This window comes from Amblyomma americanum, chromosome 11, assembly GCF_052857255.1.
Source record: "Amblyomma americanum isolate KBUSLIRL-KWMA chromosome 11, ASM5285725v1, whole genome shotgun sequence".
NCBI lineage: Eukaryota > Metazoa > Arthropoda > Arachnida > Ixodida > Ixodidae > Amblyomma > Amblyomma americanum.
The window spans coordinates 60,796,133-60,808,932 of record NC_135507.1 but is presented as its reverse complement, the minus strand read 5'-3'; the positions used below and the strand labels follow the sequence as shown (position 1 = coordinate 60,808,932).

General features: G+C 45.2%; 1 protein-coding gene across 2 annotated transcripts; it reads left to right on the top strand.

The window, feature by feature from the left end:
- Nucleotides 1–4,186: 4,186 nt before the first annotated feature.
- On the top strand, nucleotides 4,187–12,340 carry LOC144109510 (uncharacterized). 2 transcript variants are annotated; one of them, XM_077642336.1, is made up of 3 exons: nucleotides 4,187–4,325; nucleotides 9,122–9,508; nucleotides 12,147–12,340. In XM_077642336.1, exons 2-3 carry the CDS (start codon nucleotides 9,214–9,216, stop codon nucleotides 12,188–12,190), a joined length of 339 nt encoding a protein of 112 aa, XP_077498462.1. In that variant the 5' UTR covers nucleotides 4,187–4,325; nucleotides 9,122–9,213; the 3' UTR covers nucleotides 12,191–12,340. The 2 variants fall into 2 exon arrangements, 1 of the variants encoding a protein (XP_077498462.1); XR_013309612.1 differs by lacking the exons at nucleotides 9,122–9,508; nucleotides 12,147–12,340 and adding an exon at nucleotides 5,945–6,080 and having other exon boundaries at nucleotides 4,188–4,325.
- Nucleotides 12,341–12,800: the final 460 nt, after the last annotated feature.

Genomic DNA, 12,800 nt, shown 5'->3' with positions numbered 1-12,800 from the left:
GAAGTGCTGAGCAAACGGCCCAAGTGACGGTCACCTGCAATAGCAGTAGCTGAGTACGCTGCATACTCGATGCGGTGTCGTGCCCCGCATATTACAATACTTGGCTCTGGCGACATCACACTTAAAGGCCAAGTAGTGCCATGACCAATGTCGACGAGCCATCGAAATTGCTGGCAGAATATTGAGCAAGGAATGCGAGGATGTATGCAATTTCGGCGGCCAATCGCCACACGCAAGACGATGTTGAACAACATATGCCAGGATTTGCATACTTCTTGTAAGCGATCGTAACTGGTGGGACAAGATTGACCATCGAATCCCAAGATGTGTGCTTCACTGGCTACCCATCGCAACTGATGGGGCAATATTTGGCAGCCAAGCCCAGTTTGTGCACATTGTTGGGAGGCCACCCCAACTTCCAGGGCAATATTGACCAGATTATACCAAGATATGTCTGATGCTCACGAGCCATAAAAATTGGCATGACAACATCCACCAACGAATGCCATGATGTATGCAACTCTGGCTAGCCACCGCAACTGCCGGAACAATATTCGCCATTGAATGCCAGGTTGCAAGCGATGTTGGCAGGCAATTGCTTCTAGCTAGCTATCGTAGATCGTTGTTCGCCAGGTTATGCCAATGTTGGGAAATAATGATCGTAGCCTGGCCATTAATGGACGTGTTTTCGTATCGAATTGCCATTATTGGTCACGCATTGGCAAGAACGGGCCACCACAGGACCACGGATCGCCAACGCGTTCACAATATAGGGCCGATGCCATGTGCTGCCTGGGTAGTTTTCGATTTTGCAGGTATGATTTCGTGAGGTCTAAAGGTGTTCCACGAACTCCGTTTTGAGAAAGTTCATGAGTTAAAATTTGATGGTTTAGGGAATCGAAAGCCTTACTAAAACCAATGAAGATTCCGACAGTGAGAATACCTGCTTCAATGTTTTGCAGGATACATTCCTTAAGTGATAAAGCTGTTTCCGTCGACTTGCCCCCTCGGAAGCCAAATTGAGCCTCAGACAGGATTTGTTTTTCATTAAAAAAGTTCACTAGACGGGAAAAGATTATTTTTTCCAATCCCTTTGCAAAGACTGGAATCACAGATATTGGTCTATAATTGGACACTACATCTTTATCTCCCCCTTTAAACACAACTGTCACTCTTACTTTCTTCATATCTTCCGGGTAAACTCCCGTTTCAATTACCAAATTGAAGATGTATGCAAGCACAGGTGCAATAAAAGATAGTACACATTTGACTGGTTTTATCTGAATATTGTCAACATCTAAGGCTTTGCTATTATTAAAATTCATAAAGGTTGTACATACTTCGGTCTCATTGGTGGGCTCAAGGAAAAGGCTTTCGAAAGGGCTAAAAGATGAAGGAACTTCAGGTAGATGCATCATAGTTTAATGGGTAGTTAAAGATTGCTGTTTAAATGGCCAGCACGAGCCTGACCGGATAATTCAGAGCCCTTACAGATTATTCGTTGAGCTGGCGCATTTTTCGTATTGTGACGTAACAAGTTATTTACAGCTTTCCACACAGCGTCTGAATTTTTCATTGTATCAGAGCAGTTTTTGATGATACACAATCTTAGCACGCCTATGCTCAGCATTTAGATTATTTCTTGTTTTTTAATAAGATTACAGATTCTAGAGAGCGATTATTTAAAAAGGCATGGTACTTGTTTTTGTGCTTTATCATTCTTTTGGGCTCTGGCGTGATCCATGGTTTTCTTATTTGTTTAGACTGTTTAATGTTATTGAAGGGAAAGTGCTTAGGGTATATTTCTACAAAAAACTTGATAAATGCTGAATATGCATTATGAGTCTTTTATATCGAGTAACTAGGACTCCTGTCCAAAACCACTTCAGCTTGTTATTTGGGTACCCCCCTTTTTATTTGCATGTAACTCCAGCCCTTCTTTACATTTGTCATTGTAGCCGCTATTGTCTCTCAAGTACCATCTTGATATTAGCAGTTCCTAATTCAGGCATTCTGCAGGGCTTGAAGGACCTATTTAATTGGAAATGAGAACACGTGCACAGGGTGGAAAGCGTGTGATCTGTCAGGAAACACTGAGGCCGCCTTTATTAAGGTTGACAGCCTTTTTGTGCCTCTTCACTTGGCAGCGACGACACAGCGTGTGCGGTCCCCATGGTTTTGCCCCAGCTGTCGAAGCAAGCCTCGGACACGACCATGACCTTCGACATCTGATGTTATTATTTAAAAAGCACAGGGACCAAAGTCGTGCTGTACGCAGTGCGATCGCCATGTGGTTCCACTGACGGCGAACAATCATCCACCTAGCCCGGCCCTTTGGACAGATTCAGGAAACGACTGAAAAGAACAAAAGTAACGAGTAAACAAAGGTGGGCTGCAAACAAGTTAGAACGCAAAGAAACGAAGGCGCGCTGCGCTGGGCTAATGCTGTAGCGAGGTCTAATATGTAAATTTTCACAGCTGGCGTCGATTTCTACAAATCGTGAGTAGTCGCTACGGAAATAAACAAAGGCGCACTGGAGCTGGGTAAGTCTGTAGCTACAAGCACGAGTTTTTTGTCTCTACCGCCGATTTCCACACCGCGCGATCGTCATAACTTTTCTTGGACTTGCTGTTGAAGCTGACAGTTATCATAAAAAATAAGGCCGCCGACTGTAGTGGCAGAGGCTTGCCATTGAAAGTAACAAAGCCGTGCACTTTGTCAACCCGGCAACGAGGCCTAGCGCGAGTTTTAGAGCCGACTTGGACAAAGCGTGAGACGGCGCGCGCTTCTAACGCTTGACGACGCAAAGAAACAAAGGCTCGCTGCGCTGGGATAATGCTGTAGCGAGGTCTAATACGTAAATTTTCACGGCTGCTGTCGATTTCGACAAAGCCCAAGAAGTCTCTAAGGAATTTAACAAAGCTGCACTGCACTGGGTGAATGCTGGATACTTAGGCCAGGCGCGATTTCCACAATGCGCGAGTCGGAACTTCTGGACTTACCGTTGCAGCTGATAGCGATCCTAAAGGCCAGATTGTAGTGGCAGAATTATCGCGGCCACTTTTACCCTGGACTTGCCACTGCAAAAGAACAAAGGCGCACTCTGGTCGGTGCCCCGGATTCTCGCCACGTGGTATCGGTGCGCGGCAAATAAGGACAGCATCGGCTTGCGAGAAACATTCAGGAAACGATGCTGCAAAAAAAGTTACGTTACAAGCGCCGCAATTTGGTGAGTTCTGCACGAGAAAGCTTGCGAGAACGTTGTTTAACCCTTACCCGGGGTTGAGACCGTGCACGCCCGACAAGAACTTCATCGTGGCTGTCAGACGGCGGTTCAGCTGGCGACGTCGGCGGTCCTCAAACCACACCTTATGTGGGTCGTCATAATGGTGCGGCAAAACTTTGAACACCAGCACGACACTAGCCGCGTGCTCCTGCAGCAGCAAAACGAGGTCCTGGAATGCGCAACGCATGTAAGGTAAGCGGTACAGCACTTCATGAAGCGAAATTTGAGATAAAATGCGTACCTTTATGTCACTGGCGATTTCTCGCGGGTCAGCCGCCTGTTGGGAGTCGTCGCAATGTAGTGGAAAGCAAGAACTGTACAGAAATTTCAGCTGGCTGTCGCCGACGAGCGCACCAGCAAAAAAGCCATACCTGGACAGCTCCCGAAGCGCGCGCGGAGCCGTCCCGGCTCACGAATAGAATGCCCGCGGACCACGCACGCGCGGCGGACGGCCGGCCGGCCCTAGCGATTTTCTAGGCCCTCTAGGGACAGGGACGGTTGAGAATGAGGGCGTAGCGAAAAAAAAACGTCACGCAGTCACGCATCCCACCGACCAATCGGCGTTACCAGCCTACCGACCCCCGCAAACGCTTCTGCTAATCTAGCCACCTTAACGCCGCCTTGAATGATCCAATCCCAGTCCAATCTTCACATCTAATCCAATCTGATCCAAAATATTCTACACGAGAGGAGGGGCGCTGTCATTCCAACCACGTCAGCAAACTAGGACATTTGCAAATTTGTGCTCCGACAAATTTGTCTTTTTTGTGCTTATGCCGCACGTCCTGGCTTCATACGGCATAATGCATGTCAAGCCGCAGCATGTCACTAATGAAATCGTGCTTTGCCTTTGTGTGTGCTTTCAAGTTCCGACCCGTTTACCTGCCGGAGCAAAGCTGTGCAAATGTCTAGCCATGCTAATCATTTTGCCCGTCTCAAAGCTGCCCGGATAACCAGAGTTAACTTTGGCAGTTAACTTTGATGCAAGTTGAAGTACGTTGCCATTTGAAGTGGATAATTCATAGCGTGCACCCGCGGGTAAGTAAACGCAACAAACGTTAAGGCACTTTCACTGGCAAATAGCCGCCGAAAACTGAATCTACTTCTGTGTTCTACTGTGACAGTCTTGCTGACACAGTGACGGGTGGCCGCCCCTGCTTTCAGCGTTACGGGCGTGACCATAGTCGATGTGCCATTTGCATTGTTCTGAGGTGTATGCGGTCCCTTCTGCCTTAATCGCAGAACGAGTGTAGTTCCCTGATTGTCGTGGTATTTGCTCTCGGGGGACTAGTGTTGCCATAAAAGACATGGTTCGTATGCGCCTAGCCGCCGCGGTAGATTAGTGGTTAAGGTGCTCGGCGGTTGTCCCAAAAAACGCCGACTCGATCCCGGCAACGGTGGTCGAATTTCGATGGAGGCGAAATTCTAGAGACCTTTGTACTGTGTGATGTCAGTGCACGTTAAGGAACACCAGGTGGTCGAAATTATCCGGAGCCCTCCACTACGGTGGCTCTCATAGCCTGAGGCGCTTTTGCTTTTTACATTTATTCTTGCAACTATACTCCATTCCATGCATAGCTGGCAATGCAGTGGTCGCTGCGGATGTAGTGCGTCCTCAAAACAATATTCTCTGCCATATATGAATCGTACCTATCAAAGCCTCGGTGACTGTTTGGACAAAGACAAAGAGCGGTATAAAACAAAGCACTAGCATTGGAAATCGCGGTTGAAGCTGTGAGGCGCTCAGTGTTCGGGCCCTCTGGCTGTAATATTCACTGAGTGTGGACTACTTGTTAGGTGCTAATGGATTCGAAGCGAATCTCCCTACCAGCTGGGTATCATATTGCCACATATCATTCTTACTTCCCGAAGTTTCGATGATTGACTCGCAGGACAATAATGCCTTAAAAGGTTGAACGAAGTGCAGGTGGTCACCAGTTGCGGTACAGGAGGTTTGTCAAAAGGAAATATGCCTGTGTTCATTTTGGTTGTATTGCAAATGGCATTTCAGGCACGGACTATGTTTGTCTAAAGAGGGGCGATAGCTTTGACAACATTCACTGCTGTGTATGAAACGGAGTATAGGCACTATTTCTAGCACAACTTAGCCATGCTTTCCCTTCGCAACTTTTTCAGAAAGACGACTGCCGCTTGCTGCCAGTGGGGCTGCGCTGCTGTGAGGAGAAGCGGTTGCTGATAATTGTGATAAATATCACCAGTAATAATTTAATTCTAGTATATTTAAGACCGGGTTAGTGTTCTCAACTACAGCTTTATTAAAACTTGTGCGTCCAGTACAGTGTCACGTTCATTACTGCCATTGCATGCTGCCTGGGTGGCACAGCAGTCATATCCACAGAGTTCATAGAGCTACTGTATGGGTATATCGTGTCCTTGATGTCGAGGTTTGCAGACACCATCTGCTATGTGAAAGAGAGACTACAATATGAAGGAATTTGGTTTCAAATGGTCTGCTGCAGATTGCACTGCCACAGTGTACGTTTGCTTGTTTGAAGTGCGGGCTTTCTATTGCTGCATGAAAAAGATAAATAAAAATTCAATAGAAATCAGCTTACTGTCCTTTTAACGCAATACTGCTGCTTCTAGCAGTCCAGTTCTTATTCTAATTAACTTCATTTGTCTGTTTCTTTTTGCAGGCATTGAAACCAATATTGGCAAGCCAACGAGTACACTAGCGTCCGAAAGACCATTTTCAAAACCCACACCTTATACAATTTGCAGGCAGAACCGCTTCATGTTCATAATGCGAAATAGCATATCCAGTGATCTCAGACTGATCTCTGTGCACAAAATGGGACGTATCAGACACTGCCTTGTTTACACCTAGAAGACAAGCACATCATTGCAAAATCGAGCCGATGTGTCTCTGTGGTTATGGTGCTCAGCACCTGACCTGAAAGATGTGGGCTCGATCCTTGCCCGTATTGGTGTCATTTTTATTGAGAAAAAATGCTAGAGGCCCATGTAATATGCAATGTCAGTGCACCTTAGAGAACTCCAGGTGGTCAAAATTACCTTGAGCCCGCCACTACGGTGTTCCTCATAGACTGAGTTGTTTTGAGACGTTAAACCTGATAAACTAACCAACCATCACGGCATCATGAACAGTGGGCATCGCAAAATGTTCTCTATGTAACATTGTGCATGAGTACAGAGGAAAACTTGTGATCGAGCACATATCAGTACAAGTTGCACCTTTTGTCTGTTCTGTGTAGCTTTTTCTGAAAAGAGTATGCAAACTGGAGAGTACACAGAAAAAAAATCACCTGCAGTAGAAAAGTGCCTGTGTTTTGTGGCTGTGCCTTTTGTGCATCATACTTTGTCTTTCTTTTTGTGCTCTGGTCTCACCAGTTAAGGTCTTCGCTTTCCATTGTGGTCCTACCACCCTCTGAGTTTCTGTGTCTCATTATTTTATGGCTTATTGTTTTCTGTATTCTTCTGTATACGACGCCCTTATAAAGTGAGCTCTGAAAAGCAGTAGTAATACCTTTTTGGTATGTTCTCGGATGTTCCGGGGTAAATATTAACCTGGGCTGTTTCACCTGCTGTCTGCATTAGCTTGTATTGCACGTGCTTTTAATTCTATTAGCTCCTAGGAAATATTTGCTAGTCTAGGCAATTTTGGCTTGATATTAATGATTCATGCTTACGTTTAGTGCTATATGTTACATTGGTAACGCTGTTGACAGAATTGGTTTTGTCTTTGCGGTTTGTAATGTGAGGGCTTCTCTGGCAGCTTCATTAAGCTGTACGTTGTAGAGAACTTTGGGCTCTTGAACATTCAGAACTGCTGTTTATATTGTTTGTTATTTATTCATTGCTATTCAGTTTGGTAATATCAACTTGCGAATATTTTTTCGGAAAGCCTTGTTTTTTCTGGGGCTATATGATGAAAATTGCTTCCTGATGATGTTGGCAGAACAGCTGAAGAGGTTCTTGCTTTCTTGGTACAAGAAACTTCACAAGGTAGCTGCTAGACATGCACACTGAGATGATGCCTGAGATTGCGCAGTGTACAGAAATAAACGCGTGCTCATTGCTATATCATTTTCAGTTGTGACAGCTCAGCTCAATTGTATATATTGGGCATTTTGCTACATTTAGTGAAAGGCAACTAGTCCTTCAGCAGTTTTGCAGCGATAGCCATCATGCGCCAGTCCCTGGCTTTACCGTCATCGCCATTGGCGTAACTGGTCAGCCTGGGTCACATAAGGCTGCGGGTGGCTCTGTCCGGAACAGCCGCTTGCCAGTGCAGGGGCGCATCACTTAACCACTACACCAGTGCGCCAGGAAAATATCTCCAACTAAATGCCCTAACAGCTGTAGCTGAAACTTGCATTACCAAGTTGTAACCGTCCTGTGAGTTATTTTCTCCAGCAGTTTGCTCAAGGTTTGCTCATGGTAATTCACGTTTAAGCTTTAGTAGACGAAAGGAATGCACTCAGCAGCAGTGTACTGTGTCATGATTCAAAGGTCATAGGCGTCCTGATATTAGTGAAAAACTTGCACAGACTTGCAATATCCCTCTCGTGAAGCCAGGCATCATGTAAGCACTTTGCTTAAGCAGCTGTGCCTATTAAGTTGGTTACAAAGATTGCATGTGTCTCCGAGCAATTCTTCGCAAGGTAAAACAGTATCCCTCCAGCTCCAATAAAATGTTTAAATACTAGGAAGTTTTCTTTATATACAGTTTTTTTTTAGGATCGACCCATTGACCTTGACATAAACTTGTTAGCCTAGTTATACTGTTAGCTCTCGTTACAACGGATCTGGTTAAAGCAGAAAGCCGGATGTCCAGGACTTTGTGACCAATTTTTGTTTGGTCATCATACATTTTATATCCAATATGTTTCGGTTTTAATGGACACATTTACAATAGATCACTTACAGTGGAGTAAATTTTTGGTAAAATTTGGTTCATAACTTTTTTACAATGGACATTAGCTTTGGGTTCCCACTAAGCAATACTTCACAGTCATGTGGCCTTCCCTGTCAGTTATGGAGCCCCAGTAGTCAATACCACCAGCATTGCGAATAGTGCAATCAAAGCGCGTGATTCTTCCTGAGCATTTCCTGTCCTTACCATTCTTGGCACGTGCGGATTAGACGAGCATGGCTGGCGCAGAGAGTCCAGTCGAAGTGAACACTTCCCATCTCCCACGACTCAACTACGAATGCTTATTTCCAATTCTCGTTTGTACACTTCTGTCAGGAGAAATTACGGCCAACCCCACCGACTTCCGAGAAATGAGGAAAACTAGGCTGCTCCAACACCAGTGCTGGAACTTAGAATGATAAGAGCAAACTAAAGAGAAGACTGCATTGCAGTGCCATTTGCCATTTGCGTCTCAAGTCCATGATTTGTGACTTTTTTGTAGTAGTAAATATACTCTCATGAAGCTTTGTTGCATAACATTGGCTTCTCTTAAGGAGATCTTGCACGAACTCATTTAGCATGTCTACGCACTCAAGAGATTCTAGAGCAGCAAGACAACTGTTTTGCTGACTTTTTGTTAATACGCACCAGAAATGCGATGCAAAGTTCCTCCTGGATCATTTAAAGAATAAGAGAGTTGTTTTCAAAAATTGCGCCACAAATGGATTGTTTACAATTGTGCCTTCCAGCTTCTTTCGCGTAAAACGCACCCTGGGTACGACGAACTTGTTTTTCTGGATGAGACTCAGTTTTAACCAGCTTCAACTGTATTTTAAAATTCCTGTCTTCGTTTACAGGCTGCTGCGCACATCCCAAAATGTGCTATACTATGTGGGTCATGCATTTCACTAAAGTTACCCTGCATTTCTTGGTGCAGGCCTGGTTACAGCTGATATCAAAGTCAGAGTTCCTCCTGGGGAAAACACAAGCAAGCAGATATACCAGTCTTCCCACTGCGGTCAGAGCTTCATGAAGAAAAGCCCCCATAACCCGCACCTTCTCACCCAAACGGGGGAGCGTCCATACAAGTGTGACCACTGTGACAGCAGCTTTGCTACAAAGAGCCACCTGAAGCGACACCTTCGTACCCACACGGGTGAGCGTCCATACAAGTGTGACTACTGTGAGAGCAGCTTTGCTGGAAGGGGAACCCTGGTGGTGCACCTTCGCAGCCACACTGGTGAGCGCCCATACAAGTGTGACCGCTGTGAGAGCAGCTTTGCTCTGAAGCACTCCTTGGTGCATCATATTCGCACCCACACTGGTGAGCATCCATACAAGTGTGACCACTGTGAGAGCAGCTTTGCTGTAAAGCACTCCTTGGTATATCATCTTCACACCCACACGGGTGAGCGTCCATTCAAGTGCCAGCTTTGCCCTATGGCTTTTACAAGAAGTGGAAACCTTTCAAAGCATGTGCGAGTCCACAAGAGTGAAAAACCATATAAGTGTCAGGTCTGCACAATGGCGTTCAAACAAAAGCACAATTTAACACGTCATGAAAACAATAAACACTCTTTGAAAACCACAGTTCCTTAAAATTTGATTTGTTTTCCCAACATTAGATACCAAACGATTGCTGGCTAGCCCGTCACAATTACATTGGCCAGATTGGCAAAAAATGTTCAAATTTGCATGGCTTCAAAGTAAACTGACACAGCAATTTTTCAGGCCCTTTCCTTTGTCCATAAAAAGCATGGTCATACTAAGCATCTGCTGTAACTGATAGGGATTATCATGGCATGTCTGCATAAAATCACTTAGTGGAACAACGTTTTCAGGAACATGATACAAGTTTGTGTGTATAATATAATAAAAGCTTATTAATGCAGACTTCAAAAGTCCGGAAAAATGTTTGAATTATCCGAAGTTCGAATTATAACACCACTTTGAAAAAAGAAAAGAAAAATGATGGTCGATTTGTTTAGTTCGGCCAAATGTAAATTAAATGCGCTTGCATTTTGGTTTTCAGTTCGGTTCCGGAGTTCACGGATGGCAGTTGTACAGAGAGCAATAATGTGCTATAGTCTTTATGTGTGGAACTGGTCATTCCCTGCATTCATAAATACCTTGGAGTCTTTAGCAGTGGTACAGCAGTAAAGCGATGCACCACCGCCATTCTATGGCAGGCACTGCCATCAGTGGGACTTGGGTTGCTTTGTTTGAGGGTGAACCAGGTTGCTGTTCCCGAGCAGCCTCTCGGGATTAATTCAACAGCCGCCTGACACGATGGGCAGATTACTTGGTATATCTATACATATTCTTTTCGCACTTAGCCTTTGTGCATGCATTTGTGTGTTTGTCAGAAGCCCGCTTTGTGGCAGGCTACTCACCAGGCCACCGGGTGGTTGGCGACCTGCGTAGGTATATATAAATGTATATGCCAGAGCGTCCCAGCTAATTTGAGCCAAGGTTTAAAAATATGCTGCCGCACTCTTAAGACGACGCGACCAAATGCATGTTGCTGGCCATTGTATGGAGCAACACACAATATTCTTTATGTTGGGCTTAATTGCATAATTAGTCGAGATTAATTAACCAGCTTCCCAAGCAAAGCAGATAGGCGAGAAAGTACAAGGAGAAAGTTGTAGACTGGTCTGTGAAAGGTCCCGTTGAGCAGTTTTTCACTTATCATCTATTACATATCGGCTTTCTCTCGCTTTTCGCAGATGTCCGCGAAATACAGAAATACCACGTGAGATGTCTGCTTGCGCGCCACGATTGTAGTGCTCTCAAACGTTCTGCCCAACAAACAAGCAGCTCATTTAGCCCGGTGTGCTGCTGCTTAAAAGGCGACAGGGCTGCGACGCAGGCGTTGTCTGTGTGGTTACGCGAGCACAAGCGTTATGGAATGTGTCTGCTGGTAATTGGCTATCATCGAGTGCCACAAAGGAACCATACCACTAGTGTAACTCGCACAACTAACTGCTGCGTTTCTTCCCTTTCACCTTCTAAGCGGTAGAATGTCGGGCTAAATGATCTGTTTGTTGCTACACGGAACGTTTGATAGCGCTGCTATCGCGACGCGGAAGCTGCCATGTCACGTGGTATTTTTTGTATTTTGCGGGCATCTGCAGTGGGCGAAAATAAAGCTGACACGTAATAGATGGAAAGTTAAAAACTTTTCAGTCAGACGTTTCGCAGACTGTTCTACAACTTTTTCATTGACATTTTTCGCTTATCACCGTTGCTTCCAAAGTTGGTTAATTAATCTCTACTAACTATGCAATTAAGTACAATACAAAAATAGTGTGACTTGCCATATTTTGTTGACCACTTGCTGTACCCTTCCGTCCTAGATGCAGCCTCTCGGCAGGAGCACATTCGAAGTAACCGTTGTGTGATCCGTAGCTTCCAAATTAGCAGGTGTTCAATACTATTAGACTTGTATGGACATTGGCCGAGACTGCTCCTGCAGTTCGAATTATTCGGCGTTCTGAGCTAACGAGCTGTTACTGTTGCATTGCTGATATAATTTCTTAGCCTTCTACTATAAAAAGCGGAAGTGGGTGAAGAAAAAGTGCTGAGTGTTTTTACAGTGTCGGCGTCTTTTGAAGATCAGATTTTGGGAATAGTTTACGAATCCTCATACTTATGTCAAAGCAGCTTTTGGTTCTGTTTTGTGTTTTACTCTTCGACAAGTAAAGCCTGCTCTCTTATTGTTCTTTCCGTACTTTTGTTATGGCTTTGTTATTAGTAAAGGACAAAGAGACTACGCCCAGCCTCCAGTTGAGATACAGTCGAACCCCGCAATAGCGAAACCGCCGGGGAAGGAAAAAATTGTTCGTTCTCGCTAGAATGTCGGTGTCGCGAAAATTTACAAATAAGCCACCGATTACTTTCCAGAACCAAAATTAATGAAAAAAGTGGCTTATTTTGCTTAGCTTCACATTGCTGTGCAGGAGCTTCACGACTCGGGCTTCCCAGCATGATAAACTATGCATAGCGTCGTCGTCGTGGTCGCCGAGGAAAGCCCGGATAACATCGAAAGCATCAAGCGGAAAAATCGAGCAGATGCCCGTCATGACAACGTCTTCGATGTTGTGGGCACTGCAGTTATCCAAAAAAAGGCAGACGGACCTGCTCTGCTTCTTCACAACCACATCAAAGGCTTCCAGCTAGCTGCAGAATATTGCGCTCATCATCCAAGCTTTCTGGTTAGCATTGTACTCGACCGGAAGCCTTCGGTTACTGTTATAGCACCGTGGAGTCTTGCTCAGGCTGATCATGAAGAGGGGACGCTTATCGGATCCGTCCATGTTTGAGCGCAAAAGAATAGTCACCCGCTTTTTGCTCAGCTTGCCGCCAAGGCATTTTTGTCTCTTAAGGTCGAGCATTTTCGATGACAACATTTCGTAAAAAAAAGCAAGTTTCATCCGCATGATAAATTTCGGAGGGCTCGTATTCGTCCATTATGCTTTCGTAACTTTCCTGCATCCAGGACGATGCTGCGTCAGCGTCGACGCTCGCAGACTTCACCCGACAACACCTTGGCGACAATGCACTGTCGTGCTTTAAATCGGCTTAGTCATGCGGCGCTTGCTTTATAGTCGTTG